The sequence below is a fragment of the Callospermophilus lateralis genome, chromosome 7, assembly GCF_048772815.1.
Source record: "Callospermophilus lateralis isolate mCalLat2 chromosome 7, mCalLat2.hap1, whole genome shotgun sequence".
Taxonomy (NCBI): domain Eukaryota; kingdom Metazoa; phylum Chordata; class Mammalia; order Rodentia; family Sciuridae; genus Callospermophilus; species Callospermophilus lateralis.
This window is the reverse complement of record NC_135311.1, coordinates 136,483,969-136,506,640: the sequence shown is the minus strand read 5'-3', so window position 1 is coordinate 136,506,640 and position 22,672 is coordinate 136,483,969. Positions and strand designations below refer to the sequence as shown.

The window sequence follows — 22,672 nt, the reverse complement described above, 5'->3', positions numbered from 1 at the left end:
AACGCCTCCTGCTGCTTCCCCAGTAGTGGAGATGCCAACAGCACCTCCTTTTCTCAGCACCTGTTCTGCTGCAGGTGATACTGAGGGTTCAGCCTAACACTGTCCCTTACCTAAGAAGGAACAGAACCACCAGGAGTCAAAAGCAAGCTCCATGTTGCCTCTGAAGGGAAAGCACTGTTGTTTTGAGCAGATCCTTGAAGGTATCTGGGGAGGAGGCACACAGAACAGCACTGTGCAGAAGGCAGGGCACGTCAACCAAAGGCATGTCCTCATCACGAGCACCGGCCTGTTTTTTTGAGTTTTAATTTTGCAGATGTCTCAATCAGGAATATTTTTAAAAAGATGCTTACTCATCAGGAGCTGGGCAGTTAGTACTCTATTCTATGTAGGACAAAGAAGAAAGGCAGCCAGCAGACCCCACCTCATGCTCTGGCTAAGCCAAGAAGAGCCCCACAGTTATGAGTATGTATTTTCCAACAATTCAAGACCCCCTTAATCCACTGCTCCCCTAAGAAGCAATTATACTTACTGATGTATGTGAGCTTTAAGGACGTGGGAGTAGTTTATATTTCTCAGTGTTAGTCTGGCTTGGGGACTGCATGTGGGATTTAATTTGTCCTGGAGCAAATAGGTAAAATGATCAACAGGTAGACTGAACCAACGCAAAAGTACTATATCGCCAGCAAAGCACAATTTTTCAAAACAAGTACAAAAACTAAGAAATAGCTATACAAAGATGTTTTTGTTTAGGGTTACCTGTTTCAAATAGAAATTTAGGCAGATGATTCAAATATATGTATTACAACAAACTCTAAAAGAATGAATACACTGATGAAAGAAATATAGGGTAGGAAAAACAGAGCAGTGGGGAAGGGCAAATAACTATTATTCCCCAAATACGTGTGAAGTCTGAAATATATTGGGGGTGGCTCTAAGTTCTCTAGCAGGAATTCAGCAGTTGAAGAGTACTGGGGTAGTACAGGCAGCTTCCCTGAAAGGAGCTTTGCTTAACATCGCTCTTCAAAGTCTTCCCCAGTAAAGATGAAGCAACAATCACAATAGTGTGCAATCACAACTGTACTTGGGAAAGGCAGTTTTACAGTGTCGTGATGAAAGCTGCATGCAAATGGAGACAAAACAGAAAGGTATTGGGGAGAATGGGAGACCAGCTGAAGGGAGGCAGGACTTAGAGCTGTGCTGAGTCAGCTGAACTGGCCTGAGGGGATGGGAAAACTGGCTTTCCCTCAAAATAGAGTTTAAAAAATAGTCAAGGCCTGGCATTCTGGTGCATGCCTATAATCCCAGCGGCTTGGGAGGCTGAGGCAGGAGGATCTCAAGTTCAAAGCCAGTCTCAGCAACTCAGTAAGGCTCTAAGCAACTCAGTGACAGCCTGTTTCTAAATAAAATGCAAAAAAAAAAAAAAAAAAAAAAAAAAAGCTGGGGATGTGGTTCAGTGGTTAAAGTTAAAGTGCCCCTGGGTTCAATCCCCAGTACCAAAAAAAAAAAAAAAAAAAAGCCAGGATCAATTTAATTTATAATGAATCTTGAGGATTTATTTTAAATTACATCAGCTTGAAAAGCTAAATGATCTTACTGAGGACATTTAATCTGTATTAACTTTAATGCTTCTCAGCCTCAAATATGGGGAAAAACCAAGGGAGGATAAGGAGGTTTCAGGTGGGTCTCAATTAGAAAAGGGTCAGTCTGAATATTAATACGAATCATTAGTTATGACGCTGAAGTTAACAAACCCAGTTACCATATTTTCTATCAGTTCTCACATGCGATTGCATGAGCTGGAGATGGGAGGAAGAGATGCAGATCTTCTTACTACCGTGCCTAATCTGACACTGAAGCATGCCTCCTGGTGGCCTGTTTGTGACTATCTCTAAGTTCTGCAATTCCACCTCTACTTTCTGGTCATCAGTAAGGTAGGGTGTTGAAAGCAACACTTTGCAGCATCTGTTCAAGGCAAAACTAGTGGAGAACTCGGCTCCTCGACTACCCGTTCAATGGACTAGGCCCATGCTTGGCCAAGTCCCTCAGTCAGTGGACAAACTGATTAGCCAATGATTTTCCCTAAATTACCTACAGCAAAATAATGAACCATGTGAGTATTTCCATGAAGATAATTAGATCCAGAGTTGATATTCTTTGATAATCATTAAGGGAAGTGAATGGTTCTCTAGGAATTGAAGCTAATGTTTCAGACTCTTTAACAATTTCATAACAGCAGAAAATTTATTCAACAACCTCTTTATTTCTATGCCCAAAAGACTCAAAACCATCATATGAGAGGAGAAAATTAATCAAATTAGGGGAAAAGACCATCAGATCTCAGACTCTGCTCTGCCTTTTATACTCACAGGATTCCCAAGAAGACCCAGGCGCCAGATTCAGTTGCCAAAACCTCCTGTGGCTGGCATTTGAAGCCCAGGAGCCAGTACATTCTAATCCTGCCCAGAGAACGCAATCTAACCCAGACATCAAACCTATCTTTCCTAGGCTGCTGCAGTCATGGATTGCTTCTGGACTAACCCACCCCATGGAGAAACAACAGGCTGGAAAATGACGGGAGCTCAGGTGGGAAGAGTCAACAGATGACAATTATGACGAGACTACCAGGGAGAGCTATCTGCAAGCACATGTCACTTAAATGTGCTGGCCCACAACAGATGCCGCCCAATGACTCCAGAAAGCAAGGGGAGCAGAGAGGTCATTATAGCCTACCTGATGAGAGACTCGAGTATGGCGGGGGTGGGACCTTTCTGGAACTCCAGTTCTTTATAGTGCAGTGCTTTGGCATATGCTCGGCACTTGGCAGCTCTTTCACCCAGAAGAACAATGCCGTTGTCATCTCTCAGTGGCAGGGGGCCCTAGAGGAGAGCAAAATTCCACAGCATAGGAAAATGGCAGATGGGCACAAACAAGAGTGGTCTGTGTGGAAGCTTCTCTTCTCCCAGCAGCTGGCTCCCTGGTTAGCCTCCACTGGACAATGGGGAAGAGTCTCACCTTGTCACTGTGCTCCATGAATTCAGCCAAGTTTAAGAGGGTTTGTGTGACTTCAGCGATGTCTTGAGAGGTGAGGGCCAGTTCAATGCTTCTGATGAGCTCATCTTGCTGGTCTTCATTCAGTTCAGACCAGCAGGACACAAACGCAGCGTTGAAGAGATCCCTGAAAGTACAGAAGGAAGTTGGAAACCCTTCCCATTCCTCTGCTTAGTGCCACAAAGTCACACTACCAATCTGCTTCTGGTACTGTTGACCTGAACTTGTGGACCAGTGCTGTCTGACAGAACTTGCTGAAATGGCTGAAATCTTCCCTGAACGACATGTCAGGCAGCTGTTAGGTGTTAAGAGGATAAACTGAGGTATGAGTAACTGAAAAACAAAATTTTAAATTTTACTTAATTGTAATTAAACTAAAATAACCACACATAACTAGTGACTGCTCTGTCCTACAGTGCAGGTAAAGATACTGTGACAAACGGGAAACATGGGAAGGTGGGATGGGGAAGACAGCCATGTAAGCCTGTCTCCACAGGCATGTTCCTTGGCAGTTTCTGTACCCTTCCTCTTCACCGGAAGGGAAGAACAGAAGCAGACTCCTAACACAAGTAACATTACACATTTAGAAAACAATATTCTCAAATGATTCTTGGGATTTTTTTTTTTTTTAATACCAGGGATTAACCCAGCTGTGCTTAACCACTGAGCCACATCCCTGCCCCACCCCTTTTTTTAATTAAAAAAAATTTTTTTTTTAGTTATACATAACAGAATTATTTTGACAGATTACACATACATAAAGTATAACTTAGTCTATTAGGTTTCCACTCTTGTGGTCATACATGATTCCCTAGTCCTTTTTTTATATATATATTTTTTAAATATTTTATTTTTTTTAAAGAGAGAGAGAGAGAGGGAGAATTTTAATATTTATTTTTTAGTTATCGGCGGATACAACATCTTTGTTTGTCTGTGGTGCTGAGGATCGAACCCGGGCCGCACCCATGCCAGATGAGCACGCTACCGCTTGAGCTACATCCCCAGCCCCTATATTTTATTTTTTAAGTTTTAGGAGGACACAATATCTTTATTTTATATTTATGTGGTGCTGAGGATTTAACCCAGTGCCTCGGGCATGCTAGGTGAGCACTCTACTGCTGAGCCACAACCCCAGCCCCCCAAAAAGAATTTTTAATAAACCAAATCTTTCATAGCTGTTTCAAGATTTGCTATTTAAAGTATTTCCCCTGTACATCATTAAAGTTCTGGGTAGAGACAAGACTTGCTCAGTAAACTGAGTATCAAAGATCAGAAGTATGCTATAATAATATCAGAATTTTTGCTAATAGTAGTAGAGCTTGACCGGAATCTGGGCACAGACATACACATCTATGCACCTGCATAGCAGGTCCAGTGTTAAAAACCCATCTGAGATGCTGGGCCAACAGCACATGGGTGGAACATGTCTTAGCACTACACATGGGTGGAACATGTCTTAGCATGTGTAAGGACCTGGGTTTAATCCCTAAGACCAGAAAGATTTAAAAAATAAAGTGAAATGATATTTTCCCAGAAAATTCTATTTTGCAAAGATGTTTGCAGCAGTATCTTCTGCTCCTTCTGCTTTTCTATAATCTTGCTACTCCCCTAGCAAAAGGTGGTATCCACATATCCATACCTTGAGGCTGTGTTGACCTTTGTGACTGCCTTGAGGCAGAAGTGACACTACACAATTTCCAAGGCTAGGTTGTAGAAACAACATGCACTTTAACTTCATTCTCTTGAGGAACTTACTCTTGAGCCTAGACATCTTCTGTGGGAAAGCCCACATGACCCACAGAATCACTGATCCACACGGAAAGGACCTAAGGCCCTCTGCCAGAGCTGAGTTCCCAGTCAGGAGCCCCAGCATGCAAGACATGCAAGTGGACATCCTGAAGGTGGACCTTCCAGTCCCAGTTAAACCAACCTTGCTGACACCAGGTGGGGCTGAGACACGCTGTCTCAAGTGCTCCTGAATTTCAGATTCATGAGCAAAATAAATGACTTGTTTTATTGTTTGTTTTTTGAGACAGGATCTCCTTATGTTACCCAGGCTGGTTTTGAACCTGTGATCCTCCTGCCTTTACCTCTGAAGGTGCTAGGATTACAGGCCTGCACCACAGTGCCTGGCATATTTTTATATGACCTTTTTTTTTTTTTTGTAGGATTGAGGATCAAAACCAGGGTCTCCCTTATGCCAAGGAAATGCTTTACCACTGAGCTGCAATCTTTTGCTTCATTATGAGATGATGCCTTTGTATCTACTTGCTATTACGTATTAAAATTTTAAGGTCAGGGGCTGGGGAAATAGTTCAGTTGGTAGAGTACTTGCCTTGCATGCAGAAGGCCCTGTGTTCAGTCCCCAGAACCAAAAAGAGTTAAGGTCAGTGGGTATACTTTTAGAATTCAATGAAAAAAAATTTTTTTTTAGCTGGGTGCAGTGGTGCATGCCTGTAATCCCAGCGGTTCAGGAGGCTGAGGCGGGAGGATTGCAAGTTTAAAGCCAGCTTCAGCAACAATGAAGTGCTAAGCAACTCAGTGAGACCTTGTCTCTAAATAAAATACAAAAGAGGGCTGGGGATGTGGCTCAGTGACTGAGTGCCCCTGAGTTCAATCCCCGGTACCCACCTTCCTCCCCGCAAAAACAACCAAACAAAATTTGAAACTCAAAAGAAGTCCCATACTACAATTAGTCACGTATAAAATAAGAAATAAACTAACTTTCCTGATCTAGATCAGAATCCACAATTTCTGCATCTGTTTTGTGATAACTATAATGCAGCAATCAATAATTAGAATATCATTAGTAATGGAGATAGGTTACTTTCAACTATTACAGAGTTGTTTTCGGAGTTTTAAATGTAATTAAGTTCAAGGAAAGGAATTTATCTGTGGTTTATTAGTAAGATTATGCTTGATGCTTTCCCTGTAATGTGAAATTGTTCAACTGCCTTTTCTTTTTTGTTCCACAATTAGCCAAGTTTAAAAAATACTATCCCGGGCTGGGGATGTGGCTCAAGCGGTAGCGCGCCTGCCTGGCATGTGTGCGGTCTGGGTTCGATCCTCAGCACCACATACAAACAAAGATCTGCCGAAAACTAAAAAGTAAATATTAAAATTAAAAAAAAAAATACTATACCTTTTATTATCACCTGTAATAAAAACTAAGTCACTTTCTCTGTGCTGATCTTTTTATCCCAATGGGAACCCAGGCAGAAGAGAGCCGGACCCACCATACCTGGCCATGGGGTTGTAGGCCTGTGCCAGGGCCCAGCACGAGCGCAGGGAGGGCGAGGAGGAGTCCTTCAGCAGCTCCAGGCTCAGGCGTCTCAGCCATTCCAGCCAGTCATCTTTGGAGACCCTCCTGGCAGCTCCCCAGGCCTGTGAGCCCAAAGGTGACAACAGAAACCATCAGTCTCCAAGGGCCCATTGTAAAGAGCCCTCATTCACTTGATAATTTTTCTATTACTTTGATTTATAAAATTATACCTCTCATGATGAAATTCCACCAGAGCACAAATACAAAAGAGTAATATTTAATTAAAAGGCTCAAAGCAAAAGCAGCAACCTCTGGAATATACCACATGACAGAAAAGGCCTGTTTTATAACTAGCTTGTGCTACACTCTGACACCAAAGCAGAGAGCTCTATGGAAGCAGAATGGACAGGGAGTGTCAATATGCAGGTGTGTTCAACAAGCCTAATGGCCTCTAGTGGTGCATGGAGGAAGCTGGGCACTCTGCAATGTAATGAATTTGTAACTGTGCTTGGCACAGCTGGCTGGGTATGAGTGCCTATTTCTCTGCAGTTAAAAACACCCAGCTGGGATCCTGGTCCTGCCTCTCAGCAGTTGCACCACCCTGAGAAAAACACATATGTTGTGTGGAGTCTCAGGCTTCCTTATTTAGGAACAATGTATCCAGAGGTAAGCCAGGAAAGATGAACAAAAGTGGTAACTACTATTAAAATAACATCCATCTAAACTGCCCTGGCCCTAACTAGAAGCCCTACCTTCCTCTTCTAAGCCCTTTCCAGCAGAATAGACATGTCGATCCTCTCTTAACTGGGGAAGTCATGTCAGTTAGTGCAGCAGTCTGTAAACTGGACCAGTAAATCATCGAGGGAGTGAAAGAACCCCTATGTGCTACACCACCAAACATCAACAACTTGACCAATGGGATAAACTGGAGATCTGCTTCTTCTCAAGACTTACCAATGGATGATGCCACATAAACTAGTAATTTTTGTCAAAACAAACTGAACTAAAGTACCACAAGAGGCAAACCAAAATATTACACTGACTGAACATACAATGAGAATCCCTGAATAAGGAGAAGTAAGACTACCTACCAAAGACCTCTGAAACCTGCTAGGTGACACAGAAACATTGAATCCTTTTCTGTTCTCGGATTCGGGTTGCTTAACCACAAATTGGTCTGTGCGCAGCTGTACTGTGAAACAGCACTTAAAAAGTTGAACCCAAACAAGGAAGTAGTATGAATTTCTTTCTCTAAAGATATGAGGTTGGGCCTTGGGAAACAAAGGTAACTTAATACAGTGGTTAAGAGAGTGGTCTCTGGAATTGTCCAGGTCAGATCTGGAATCCTGGCTCCACCATTTACTAGTTGACAAATTGGGCAAAATATTTAACCTCTCAATGCCTCAAAGTATAATCTGTAAAATGGGGACAGTAATGACAGTACCTAACTCAGGGGGTTATTGTAAAAATTCAAAGTCAATGATTAAATACATGAAATGCTCACAACATTGCCTGAAACATGGAAAACTGTCAACAAATGTCAGTTGTTGCTACTGCTGCTGTCATTACTGCTGTTGCTACTACTTGATAAATGGCAGCCAACAGGTCTTCAAAAATCAAACTTAATGGGCGACTGCACTGTCTATCACAGGCCAAATCCCACTTGTGGGCCTTTCCTCCCTGTGCCTCTGACTTCTCCAGGTTCTATAACTGTAAACTCTAGCCAGGTTCCTCTTGCCACCTACCCAATGCTAATGCCTCCTCTGGGGTGCTGGTCCATGATCATGGGCAATGCCAACTTATTCCTTGTGAAGGAGAGGCCAGATAGACTATCAAATGACAGCAGAGCTGCTGGAAATCCTACAGGCCATCTTGAGATATACACAAATGGTATTGTTTTCTGTACTGTGTAAAACCACTATTAGCATAGACAACAGAACAGTAACTAAGGTGGCAAATGTTATTTTGAAAGCTGGTTAAAGAGATAACTATTCCAATCTCTGATCATCTTTACATGAGGGTTATGTGGAACACAATTTACTTTTTGATGAAATGGATTCAATAATCAGCTGTGGAGAATTCTGCTTAGGGTTTTAAAACTTGATCTATTCTCTCAGGTGAAGTAAACTACAATCTTTCATTTGTCTGGCATGACTTATGCTTATTTTCCAAGTCCTGGGTAAAAAGTCATACTTCCTGAAAGCACATGTCTATAGTCCCAACTACCTGGGAGGCTTAGCTAGGAGGATCTCTTGAGCTCAAGTATTCAAGACAAGCCTGAGCAACAAAACAGCAAGACCTCATGTTAAAAAGAAAAAGGAAAAAAAAAAAAAAAAGGGGGGTGGGGAAGCAACTTCCTGAAAGTGAGCCAGAATATTGGGGGAATCTGCTAAAAGAGAACAAAGCTTCCTAAAGCAGGCGGACAGCTATCTGGAATAACATTCTGAACTTAGGCAGGATGAAAACATCTGTGTGGAAATGTGCAAACTGGCTTCCTTGCCTGCCCATCCCTCGAATGTGAGGTGTCAACAGGTGGCCTCAAGAACTGCCTGGGAATGCCAGGTGACTGATGACCTGTAAGTCTCAATTAGCAGTTAGGAAATCCCCATGGGAAAAGCAGCATCCCTCCGACCCAGCAATATTTGACCACTTTCAGCTTAAATTAGCAAGTATTTCCTAGTGGGGTCACCTGACATTGTGTGGGTAGACTCTGACACAAGATAAGTAGAACACCTGCAATGTTCCAAGGCTAGGTGTGAGCACACACACCCATGCACACAAGACTGTGTTCCAATCTTTCTGGGCTTGGCCAAAAGAAGAGGATGAGTCAGCTGGGACATAGGCTTGCCCAGTTTTTTATTTCTCTCTGTGCGTGCACATGAAGAGTAGCTGTTGTGTCAGGTTCTAATAAATGAAGAATAATAACACGTTAAAAATATAAACTAGAACTGCCTGCAGTCTCCAGAGGCACTAAAGATTAATACAAAATGTGGAAAATAAGCAACCTGGGGTATTTATTTAAAAGTTGGTGAAGTAACTATGATTACTCTGCTCAGATTCACTAGAAATGCTATGAGACTGCCTGCTTTCAAGTGGACGGCCAATGACACACAGGTGAAAAGCTGGCCACACCCTGGCTTTGGTCAGCAAAGACAAGTCAGTACTTAACCTGCAAAAATATAAAATCTCACTACTCAAAGCAGCACCATGTTGCCTGAGAACCTGTTAGAACTACAGAGTATCAGGCCTGATTTCAGACAATCTGCATCAATGTAAGCATTAAAAAATATATATATATTGGAACCTTGAGGTGTTCTACCATTGAGTTATATCCCTAGCATATTTTTAGATTTTATTTTGAAACAGGGTCTCACTAAGTTGCCCAGGCTGGCCTTGAAATTGTGATCCTCCTGACTCAGCCTCCTGAGTGGCTGGGATTACAGCTGTGTGCTACCACACCTAGCAAGAGTAAGCATTTTAACAAGATCTTCAACAACTGATAAGCCCAATGAAATTGAGAAGTTAGCAAAGCTTTGCTTTAAAGAGCCTGCATCAGTCTTAGTGCTAATTATGGGATTCACCAGCTTTGTTCTATTCATGTAAAAAATAAGAGTGTTATTTGCAAAAGGTTCTACTGCTGAAGTTTCAAGGGAGCACAAAAGGATATTTGGTTCTCTGCTTTTCCTCTATTAAAAAATATGATGAGCTTGACATCTGGATAAAGACAAAACAGCCTAAGTTCATGGTATCTATATTACTGAGAAAATGCTGGGCTAGTTCCTGGGTGATTTAAACTTAAGAGATCAAGAGCTGAAAGCTTTGAACGAGAGGGATAAAGACAGCCGTCTTTCACGAGTCCTCTGGAAGCAATGGACCTGCCTTCTGAAGGTTGATGGTGCTGACGTGCAGTTTCTTCATGGGTCCTGTTTCTACTGGTCCACTAGCCAACGCATCTCCTTGGCCACTCCTCAGCATTCGATGCTGGTAAATCAAAGGGTCCTCCTCTTCATCTGCAAGGGTGTATCCCTGCAAACAGATTTACAAAAAATTCCTGCAATTCCTTTAGAGGTTGTCAGTGTAGAAAACAAGCATAAACCTTGGGAGATCAGACATTCTGGAAGAGGCAGGGTTAACAAGCAGTAAAAGGTTGCATGTATGGACAAAGTGAGCCGAAGGTGGATCAAGTTTCCCAAGACAGACCATTTTTTGTTGGTCACTCCTGGTCACCAGCAAGCTCTCACTTTAGTAGTGTGGGCATGCAACCATGCAACTGGCAAAACAAAACAACTATGAGCAGGGAAAAAGTGATGACATGTTTAGAGCAAAGGTGGCAAACAACCTGCCCAGTTTTTGTATAGCCTGAGAACTATGAAGGGATTTCACAGTATCAAATGGTTGAAAAAATAAAAACAAAAAATTAATACTTTATAATACATGAAGATTGTTAGAGAATAAAAGTCTGGTGTCTGTAAAGTCTTTCCATAATGCAATCAGCTCACGTGGCTTATGGCTGCTTTCAGGCTGCAGTGGCGGAGCCGAGCAGCTCAATAGATACCATGTCTACCAAGAAAGTATGCCAATCCTGGTTCAGAGTTAAAAAGCTAGACATGCTCATTAGCTAAGAGGACAAGAATGCCAACGAGGAAGACAAAGCAGAATGGAAGTGTGTTCACCTTGACGATTCTGCAGATGAGCACGTCATAGCGCTGATGGTTGATTCGGTGTCGCACCAGAACTTTGTTCACCATTGGAATGAAAATTTGGTACTATAACAGGAGTGGAAAGAGATAAAAAAACATTACTTTGGAGGGTGGAAAGAAAAGAATATTACACAATTACAGGATAGCTATTTCTGCTGGGTGTTCTACAGAACCCTTTATACTACACCAATCCATAGCCTCATCTTCCATCTGGCTTCCTGAAATAGCTTCTCCCAGATTTCTGTTTTTACCCTTGTCCCCATAGCCTATTCTTCCTCCCAACATTGAGTAATCATTTTAAAATATTAAGTCAATCATATTTTTCCTGTGTTCAAAATCCCCCAAAGACTTCTGGTCTTGCTCAGAGTAAAAGCCACTTACAATGGGCCACAATAGTGTCTGCATGCTAGTGGGCAGCAGCATCACCAGGAAGGCTTGAAACTAGAGACTGCTGGGCACCACAGTCGGAGTTTGATTCAGCAGGTCTGGGTTAGGCTGAAATTCTGCATACCTAAAAAGTTTTCTGGCAGGTGGATGCTGATATTGCTTGTGAATGGACCACATTTTGGACCTGTTTCTAGTCTTTTCCTACCCACCTGCCTCATCTCTATTACCTCAGATCCAAGCCTTCCTCCTGTCCCCTCCTGAAGTCATGCTGCTCTCCATCTGTGCTTGCTGCCAGCTCTTCTTGCAAGCATTAGCCTGGGCATCTGCTGCTGACTCTGGGACTGACCATTACTGTATTTAGGTCTCTAGACATCCTCCCTATCTACACTGAGTAACAGCATTTTCCCTGCTTTCACCCATTACTCTTATGAGACAAAATGGGTTTCCTTGCTTTGCTCCATTGGAATGTGAGCATTAGGAGAGCAAGACTTTGTTTTATCATGTTATTTCTAGAATGCCACTTAGCCCACACAGGTGGCTTAATACATATTTGATGAACAAATGAAGAACAATAACAAAAAAGTAAATAGTTCTGTTTTCTGAAGGTGCTTAGGACCTACAAGACTAAATAAATGGAGAAGCTCAGACAAAGTCTTTCTCTTGAAAGAGGAGTACTTGTTTGTTCAGGACTCCTGTCTTACCTTCTTCCCCAGCTGAAAAACAAGTGAAGACAATGTGTCCATGGCTGTGGAACGCAGCTCTGGGCTCTGGTCCAGTGTACGAACAATCGGGTGAATGATCCGGGAGGCATAGTCAGTGAAATCCAGGGACTCCGTCAGGCGGTCCACTGTCTCCAATGCCGCCCTACAGCATCGGGAGCATACAGGGATTGCTACACACAACCCAGAGGAAGACAAGTGCCTGAGCTCCCTTAACAATCAGCACTGAATAAATGGGAAGCAAGGGCTTCTGGGGTACATGAGTGACATGGATCCAACACATGCTGCAGTGGGACAGAGACAATTAAGACTTCCATAAATCTAGGACAATTCTGGACTAAAATAATGAGGGTTGAAAGTCTGAAAAGAAAAAAAGTGAAAGAAAGAAAGATGGCCTGGACATTTGCAGATAAATGGATGGGGTTAGAGAAGATAATGCTAAGCTAATCAATCCCAAAAAACCAAATGTCGAATGTTTTCTCTGATATAAGGAGGCTGATTCATAAAGGGGTAGGGAGAGGGAGCATGGGAGGAATAGAATAGATGAACTCTAGATAGGGCAGAGTTGTTGAAGGAGAAGGGAGGGAGCATGGGGTTATAAATGATGGTGGAATGTGAGGATCATTATTATCCAAAGTACATGTATAAAAACACGAATTGGTGTGAATATACTTTGTATACAACCAGAGATATGAAAAACTGTGCTCTATATGTGTAATAAGAATCGTAATGAATTCTGCTATCATATATAAATTAAAAAAGAAAGAAAGAAAGATGACCTGGGAACATAAGAAAAGGACATTTTCTACAAAACACCAAAAGCTTAATGATTGTTGGTCCTCAAGGGCAGGTGCTTACTTTCGAGATGGCAGTGGAACTTCAGGGGCATCGAACAGCTTCACGATTGGAGGCAACAACAAATGCAGATAGTCATCCAGGTTGGCACCAAATAGCTGGATTGCTGCCAACAACTGCAAGAGGGAGTAAAGCACAGCAGAGAACGAGTAGAGTCAGGTGTCAGGCAGCCAAGCACAGGATGGGGCAGTAGGATGCTAAGTCAGAGTTCTGGGGGACTCTACCAAGCCATCTTGAGCCACTCTGAGCGATATTCTTTTTTTCTTTTTTAAATATTTATTTTATATTTTATTTTTTTGGCAGACACAACATCTTTCTTTGTATGTGGTGCTGAGGAATCGAACCCAGGCCGCACGTATGCCAGGCGAGCGCGCTACCGCTTGAGCCACATCCCCACCCTGAGCTATATTCTTTTGGTGATCCCTTCCCAATTTTATTTGCTTTCATATCACTTTGCCTTCTGTGCTTATTTCAATTGATAAGAAATAGAGAAAACTTGTCTAGGATAAAATATTTACCAAGAACAACCCTAAGAGGAGACAGAACTTAAGGATAATTAAGAGGGAACGGCAAACTTGGCGTAAACTGCCAACAGGCAGCATCAGTTGTCAGTGTTCTTGATTTGGTCTTATGGAGTGAACATTGACTTGTCACACAAGATGATCTCACTTCTCAGTTGATCTTCCAAGGATTCTGAGGAAGCTGGATATGTCCCTGGAGGATCCCAGGCTGCTCACCTTGATGGAGACGATGCGGCCTGGGCTGTTGTCATGCATGAAGACACGCAGCATGTGCGGGATCAGTTGGGGCAGATATAGCTTAAATTCACCCCCAAGAGCTACCACGATTTGCTCAATGAGAAGAATGATTGTGCTCTGGATGGAAGTGTTCATCACCCAGAATTCCTAGAGAGAGGAAGAGAAAGAAGAACAGTCAAATGTCTCCCTGCTGAAATGTGAATGCAGAACTAAGATGGCCAAAAAGAAGCGAGTACGGTCTGCCCCAGAGGAACTCCTCCCTCCTCTCACTGGGGCTTACATAGCCTACTGTCTGTCAGCTAGAGAAATGAAACCACACTTCTCCAGGGCTCCCTCACTCTCCTGTGTTTTGTTCACACTATACCTTTTTCCTAGAAACCCATTTCTTGCTCAGCTCAGCCCCATCTGTCTGTTGAGCACCTGCTGAGCCTTGTTTCTTCTGTGAAGGCATTCCTCTTCCTCTGCCATTTGGGTCACTTTACACTCCACCTTTAAGCACCTGTCAAACTCAACATGCTTCACACCCTCCCCTACTAGACTGTAAGACAACTCCAGGTAAGAAGCCATTAAAGTTCACCTCTGATCCCCAGAACCTGCTAAAACACCTGGGATACTATAGCCACTCAGATGCATGCTTACAGAATGAACAGATGACTAAGTCTCACTCATTCTAAGAGCTCCAAAGTGACACAGGGTGGACTATTTTGGCATCACCTGATCTTATTGACATTTCCTATCCGTCCTGGAATTACATTTTGCTAGATAGCATCTGATATCTATCCCAAAAACCTATCCATTAGGCCTGAATAATGCCACAAAATGAACACTTTTAACATCCATGCAATTATAATTCACAGACATTACTAAAACAAAAATTTGGCCAATGGGCCACAAATCTTGCCTTGAAAATTCAAGGCAGACTGGCTTAAGTCCCTAAGAAAAGCTGTCATTTTAAATCAACTCAAAAAGAATAGTGCCAACTGCCTTCTTTAAAACCTCCGGAGTAGGAGCGTTAATGATAACAGAAACCCTCCTAATGATGGAAACACATGAATATTAATACTCTTGGGTCCCTAAATAATTCAGGGTAGAAGTCAATAAAAACAAGGATAACTTCTCAGACAAAAGGTTTTAGAGAAGGATAAAATATTTTTAGTGGGCTGGGATGTACGTAGCTCAGCCATGGAGTGGTTGCCTACATGTGCGAGTCCCTAGGCTCAAACTCTAGTACTGCAAGAAAAAAAATTTTAAAGAAGCATTAACAATTTAGAAAATAAAACCCAGACAAGAAGAGGCTGATAAAACTCTCTCTCTCTCTTTGCTGGGAAAGAAGTATTCTGAGAAAGCTATGTTCACTTTAGATAAGAAGCTTTGCTAAAGAAACACCGCAGACCTTCAGGCCCCTCAGTTGGTACAGGGCTCATTCGCTTGGCTGCACTCTGCCTTCTTCAGAGAGAGCCCACCTACCCGCAGCCGCATCACCACAGGCTCCTCACAGGTTCTCTACTCAAAGGCCAGCAGCCTGAGGGGGGATGTCGGCTGGATCACTGTTCACAGAATGTTCTCTTCCCGGGCTCAGGGGAGCTCATTAAAATGCCCAGGATCAACAGCCAAAGGGGGAGCCCAGCTACACCTTCTCTACCCAGGACAGAGTGGAAGATGTATCTTGCAGCTGTGAGGCTTTCGGCCTCAAATTCTGTTTTGGTCAGATGTCTTTTTGAGGGAGTGAGTCAAAGATCACTTCAGCTCCCCACCATGAGTACACTGCTTCCTCTGTGTATCTCCTCCCCCTAAGACCACCCACTAAGCTTTTTAGTATTCAGCCTCTATATTCCCAGTACAGAGGCCTCAGTGGTAGGAGCAGCTTTTAAGTATTTATACATGCAGGAGTTCTGCTCTGAGAGCCAGGTGCTAGGAGTTTCATTTAGAAAGACAGCCATTTTGATTCTGGCCCTGCTGCATCCTCCAAGCTAACTAAATAGGAGGGAAGGACAGAAACCATTGTCCACCTCTGTCCAACGCAACTTTCCCAACAGAGATATGTACATTACGCAGAACAGCAGGGAAAAGGATCTTGCTGGAAGGGGCTGTCTCCTGACACCTGCCTAATGCCTGCCATAAACGACCCTGGTCCAGCCCTCAGCAGTGGTCTCACCTTTTTCCTTTTGCAGTTCTGGAAATGGAACCCAGAGTTGCTCTACCACTGAGCTATATCCCCAGCTCTTTTTAATTTTTATTATTTTTTAAATTTTGAGACAGGATCTAAGTTGTCCAAGTCGAACTAGAACTTGTGATCCTCTCGCCCTGACCTCCTGGATAGCTGGGATTACTGGCGTACACCACTATGCCTGGCTGGCAATACTCATGCTTTTGGAAAGCAGGGCAGAGCTTCACCTTGTTCCTTAGTGCCTGACAGGAGACTGCGGTATTTAATATCCCTAGGAAAACCCAATCCCAGTCCCCTCTTTAGGCCGTGGTTTTATGGGCAGTAAGAAGAGGGCTTTTCTGGGAATAGAAAAGCACTGTTGTGATATTAAAACAAAATTGCTTTGTTATGTGTGAGGCCAGTAATTCAAGAATATCTCTGCCAGAACAATTACTTTGGGATTCCTCCTCGGACTTCACATCTTGTACTCACGTACTGGAGCCAGGAGCCTGGAGTGACAGCCCCTCCTCCTCCCCAAAATGCAGTGGGCTACTCTGCTCTACTTTTTATACTTGAGCTGTAACAGCTCCACAATGACCAATGAAAAGAATGTGTATGTCACCCAAACTTGCGTCTGAGCTTCCCTTGACCCAAACACGGAGGAACAGGCAGCAACTTCTACTCACTCTCATGAGGGTGACTATTTCATCCATATAAGGCCTGATGTGGCTCTTCACAAAAGACACCAGCATTCCCAGCTGCTGGAACAGAAACTGAAAGAGAAAAAAGGTTGGCAAGTTGGCACCAGGAGGGGCGCACAACTCCCAGGCTTGCCCTGGGTCCACATAAACAAATGAAGACCACTGTGGCTTGTTCTCTGCACCACCTCATCTACTGAAATTATGCTCCAAAGACCAGACTTAAACCCCTAGGTGTTGACAGTTGTGGGCCTTTGCACAGCAGGCCAGCTGGTTACTGCATGACAGGGGCTCTTGGCCAGGCCAGCTACTTTGAGTCACTTTGTCACTTATTAGCTTTGCAACCATCATTTAACCTTCCTGTGCCCAACCCGTTCACTTGGAAAACAAGATAACTTGTAAGCAGGAAGATGCCGCAAAGCACTAGTATGGGGACCTGAACCCTGCTCAGTGCCCAGGGAGTGCCAGCTAACATGGAAGGATTTCTAGAGTCACTAGAGACCAAAAATGGCCACTGAAATTTAATCACCCATAAACATTTCTTTTGTCTATTTTGCCTTAATTTATTGTCATCTACTTTCTAAATTAAATATAGTTTACTCTTGATTATGGGTATTACAACTCATTTACAGTAATTAACTCATCAATTAATTAATTGTGACTCTAAGAAACTGAGCCAAAATAGCAAGCAAACTTGGGGAAGGGCTAGTTAAGGAGACCGTTCAGGTTGGTACTCTGCAACTGTAAGGAGGACCTGGGCGAGGAAAATCCAGTTACTTCCCAGGTTAAAGACCTGTCTTCAAGGTATAGATTTTTATTTTATGCTCTTCAGATAATGCTACATGTCATATTAAGTCACAAATCGTTCTAAAACTCCCTTTCCCCAAACTTTACAGTCCTGTATGCCATTAACAAGGATAACATATATATATATGTAATTTATACATATTATAAACACACGTATATTTTCACTCCTATTGACATCGTAAAACTTGAGTCAGTTGAGGATAAATAAAAAGTATTCAATCCTCAGCATCATATAAAAATAAATTAATTAATTAAGGCAAAAAACAAAAATAAATTACAAAAACAAAAAATATACACGAGTATTAGATTATTAAGCTTGAATCGTTTCACATTGAGCCAGACTTTCAAAGGGCTACATCTGAAGAGAAATCATAATTAACAAAATCTGTTCAATGGGCAAAGGAGACAGAGAAATGTGTCAGTTTGGAAGTGGGGTCCCGGTGGAAGACACCTCCCCTGAGAGATGATGACCCTAGGCTTCCTTTCACATGGGTCTATTTTAACTACCTATGTGGCTTGGGAAACTTTAAACCAGCCAAACAACTTCAAGTTCTCCCAGATCATTTCACAAAAGCAAAAGCACATTTCCCCCTCTCTGGAGAGATGCAGCTTCAGAGCAGATGCTCTAGTATTGCTTCACAGGCCCCAAATTATCAAACACAAGGAAACAGACCACTGCCAAGCGTTGACTCAGAAGAAACAAGAGCAACAGAACTAGGCCCATCAAGGATTTTATATACAATGGCATTAATGAGCAGAAAAGTACAAAGTGAGTCTGTTTAAAATGTTCACAGGAGTAAAAATGAGAAGGAAAAAATGTTGGTAAGGAACAAAATACTACCAAAAAACACTAGGCATATTTGAAAAAACCTACTATAACTTCAGAATAAAATGCAGTTGAAATTAAAAACTCAAAGGCAGGTTAAAAAAAGACACAGTGGATTGGGTTGTAGTTCAGTGATAGAGTGCTTGCCTAGCTCTTGTGGGGCACTGGGTTCAATCCCCAGTGCCACATGAAAATAAATAAATTAAAAAAATAAAAGTATTGCATCTATCTGCAACTAAAAAAAAAAAAAAAAAAAAAGACACAGACCCTGGGCATGATGGTGTGCAACTGTAATCCTAGCAATCTGAGAGGCTGAGCAGGAGGATCACAAGTTTGAGGCCAGCCACAGCAATTCAGCGAGGCCGTAAGCAATTTAGTGAGACAATGCCTCAAAACCAAGAAGTCTAGGTATGTAGTTCAGTGGTAAAGTGCCACTGGGTTGTATTCCCAGTACTGCAAATAAATAAATAAAATTTTTAAAAATAATTTAAAACACACAGCAAAAGAATTAGTGAACAGAATTGTGAATTTAAATATCCAGAAAACATTTCTGAGAATCAAAGATGGAAAATATGGACAAGAAACCAATAAACACTAAGATCACATGTCTTATACATTTCTAGTCAGAATTCTTTTTTTTTTTTTGAGAGAATTTTTTAATATTTATTTTTTAGTATTCGGCAGACACAACATCTCTATTTGTATGTGGTGCTGAGGATCGAACCCGGGCCGCACGCATGGCAGGCGAGCGTGCTACCGCTTGAGCCACATCCCCAGCCCTAGTCAGAATTCTTGAAGAAAAATACAGAAAGGTAGAAGTCCAGTTTCTTAAGAATTGACAAAATACACCAATCCTAAAGAAGCAGGAAGCCCTGAGTCTCCCTGATGCACAACACCAACATTTCAGAATGACAAAAGCAGTGAGGAGACTGGTACGATCTCCAAAGAGGGGCCATATGAACAGAACCTCATTTCTCAGCTGTGATAAAAGGAGTCAGTAAACACTGGGAGACTGTCTGCAGCTATAGGAGGATCCAGAGCCACATTCTCAGCTAAGCCAAGATTTCATTTTATTTATTTATTTATTTATTTATTTTTTATTTATTCTTAAGTTTTAGGTGGACACAATATCTTTATTTTACATTTATGTGGTGCTCAGGCTTGAACCCAGTGCCTTGTGCATGCTAGGTGAGCACTCTACCACTGAGTCACAAGCGCAGTCCCAAGCCAAGATTTTAAAAGAGGGTCAAATGAAGACTTTCAGAAAAGCCAGAGACTTTATTTCAATGAATACACACAAAAGGAATCTGCCTTGGGAAGAAGGAAAACAGTCTTAGGAGCAAGCACTGAGGTGGAGGACAAAATGTGGTCAGGAAGGGACAAATGTGAATGGATATAAACAGACTCTGCAATGTTGTTTAATTTGGCGGTAAATAAATAATACTATAGACAATAACATAAGAGGGAAGGAAGATGGTTTGAGTAATTATTCAAAGTTTTATACTGTTCATGGAAAGGACGGAAACATTGATTAATTTTAGACTTTGTGCAAATCAAAATTTTAAGGGCAAAAAAGATAAAAGTTAGATCTATTCCTCATACTAGGACATAGTCCAAAGAGCTCAAAGATCTAAATGCAGAAAACAAGGCCAATCGACTACAAGAAGAAAGATACAGATGAAAATGATGTGTGTCCAGCACTTCTCATGATAGGATTATTATAAATAACAAAAGACTGAAACACACACATATACCCATCAACAGGGACTGGTTAAACAGGCATGGCATGGCATGGTATGGTTCAGCTCACACAATGAAGTGCCATGTAAGTGCAGAAAGGAAATTCTCAACACAAGGCTCTGGCATGAACTCCAAGATATGCCATTATGTGAAAAAAAGTAAGGTTCAGAAACGGTGTTTATAGCATGTTACCTTCTGAGTAAAAAAGATGGAGAAAGACATTTCCTTATATTTTAAAAAACACACAGTGAAAAGGTAAATTTTAAAACTGACTAAAGTGATTCCCTTAGGGGGAAATGTAGAAGGCAGAATGATGATACCCCAAAGATGTCCACACCCTAGTCCCTGAGACCCTCACATGGCAAAGGGTCTCCTAAAGATATGGTAAAGGTTCAGGTCCTTCAGATGGGAGATCATTCTGGATTATCCAGATGGGCCAAATCTATTACAGGAGTCCTTACAAGCAGCAGGTGGCACTGGTCGGAAAGAAAGATCTGGGGACAGAAGAAGGTTCAGAGAAAGTAAGTTTGCTGATTCTGAAGATGGAAGAAAGGGGAAAGGAACACAGCTGGCCTCCATAAGCTGGAAAAAGCAAGGGGATGGATTTGTCCCTGGTGCTTCCAGACAGGAACATCACCTGACTGACACCTAGAGAACTATGTGGGACTTGAGATTTATAGAGCCCTAAATAAATCTGTGTTGTTTTGAGTCACTAAATTTGTGCTAATTTGTTACAGTAGTCCTAACATATAATACAGGAAGGAAGAAACAAGGTACAAGATCTTGCTAGATATCTCATTTACAGTGTGACTTTGGAAATGTGCTAATGTTTTTTGAACAGCTAAAATAAAAGTTAAATTCAAGAAAACTAATTTAAAAATTGAAAATAAACAATTGTTTAAGTACAAACCAAGTTGGTTGCACCACTTAAAGAACAATTTCAAATGATTTTAAACACAGTATTTTGGTTGTATATTCCTAGTGGGACAAATACTAAGAAGGATGATGCCAAAATACAAAACAAGTCTTAAATTGTATTCAGTAATCTTTTTTTATTCTTCCTCTCCTCCAGTACTAGGTATTGAACCCAGGGGTGTTCTGTCAGTGAGTTCCATTCCCAGACCTTTTTAGTTTTCTAAAAATTGAGATGGGGTCTTGCTAAATTACCCAGGTTGGCTTTAAGCTCATGGGCTCCAGTGATCCTTCTGCCTCAGCTTCACAAGTAGCTGGGGCTACAGAAGCCTATCATTGTGCCCAGCTATGCTTTCAGTAATCTTATTGTTAATACTGAAATTGATTGTTTACTATTTATATGTATGCAAAATATATATATAGCTGGGCACAGTAGTGCACACCTGTAATCCCAGTGGCTAAGAGGGGTGAGGCAGGAAGTTTTCAAGTTCAAGGCCAGCCTCAGCTACTTAGGGAGTCCCTAAGCAACCACCATCCACAAACACTAAAACTCTCATGAGAAAGGCTCATGGGGGCGCCTGAACTCACTGATTACCCTTCCATGAGGAGCAACAGATCATCTAGAAAATATCTATTCACTAAATGTTGAAGTAGGAGGTATACAGTACCATCCAATAAGTATTTCTTCCCCAAAAGAACAGAATATGAACCTAATCAGGTATCTAAATCTAACCAGTTTATAGCAAGCTGGACCAAATACAGATGGGAAATTCTATAAGTTAAATGACCTATATATAAAAACATATGTCATGAAAAAAAGTGGAGGAAACGGGAAATAGAGAATTATACTCATTAAATGCCATGTGCAGACCTTATTTTGATTCTGATTTGAGTAAAGCAAATATTTTTAAAAAATCATTTTAAGAAAATAAGAACATTTGAAGAAATGTTAATATTAAATGAAATTAAGGAATTATTACTAATTTTGTAGGTATTGTAATTGTGTCATGGTTGTAAGGGGATAAGTGTTTATTGGTGAAATAATGACGTCTGGAATTTGCTTTAAAATACTCCAGAAAGAGGGCTGGGGTTGTGCCTCAGCAGTAGAGCACTCGCCTCACATGTGTGAGACCCTGGGTTCGATCCTCAGCACCGCATAAAAATAAATAAACAAAATATAGATATTGTGCCCATGTATAACTAAAAAAAAATATTTAAAAAAATACTCCAGAAAGAAAGAGTGTGTGTGGTGGGGGGGGAGAGAGAGGGAGAGAGAAAGAGAGGAAGAGGGAGAGAGAGAGAGAAAGAGAAAGAAAGAGAAAGAGAGTCAAAGTGCTATTAACTGTTGATGGGCATAGAGAACCTAACAGGTTGTCTACTTTTGTTTATAACTGAAATAATTTCATTACAAAATGTTTTAAAAAATCAAAAGCGGTCAACAACTAAAATCAGAAGATGAAATAAAAAAGAAAGCATCATGTGACATAGTAGAAATAAATCCAATTGTATCAGCAATCAAAATATGCTAATATTAGGCAAAATAAATTTTAAGATATTTCAAGATAAAGAGGGTTATTTCATAATAATGAAATTAAATTTACCATGAAGATATAATTTTAATTTTGCATGCCTATAATAATATAACCTTAAAAATACATAAAATTGGCTGAACTATGAGAAATTAATAAATCTACTACTAAAGAAGACTTTAAACTTACTTCGCTCAGTGACTGAAATTTGAGCTAACAGAAAACTAATAAGGATATAGAAGATCTGAACAAAGTATGTAATCAATTCAGGCTAATAACATGCAG

The 22,672-nt window shown here is 41.5% G+C and overlaps 1 protein-coding gene across 1 annotated transcript in view; it reads right to left on the bottom strand.

Moving 5' to 3' along the window:
• The window catches only part of Mtor (mechanistic target of rapamycin kinase), a 117,133-nt gene that overhangs the window by 66,745 nt on the left and 27,716 nt on the right, over positions 1–22,672 (bottom strand). Inside the window, exons 20-28 of the mRNA XM_076861302.1 lie at positions 16,562–16,648; positions 13,709–13,876; positions 12,975–13,087; positions 12,099–12,261; positions 10,984–11,076; positions 10,190–10,336; positions 6,290–6,432; positions 3,013–3,175; positions 2,731–2,876 (exon numbers count right to left, since the gene is read on the bottom strand). Of these exons, the coding sequence (XP_076717417.1) occupies positions 2,731–2,876; positions 3,013–3,175; positions 6,290–6,432; positions 10,190–10,336; positions 10,984–11,076; positions 12,099–12,261; positions 12,975–13,087; positions 13,709–13,876; positions 16,562–16,648 (1,223 nt within the window). The remainder of the gene's footprint in view (positions 1–2,730; positions 2,877–3,012; positions 3,176–6,289; positions 6,433–10,189; positions 10,337–10,983; positions 11,077–12,098; positions 12,262–12,974; positions 13,088–13,708; positions 13,877–16,561; positions 16,649–22,672) is intronic.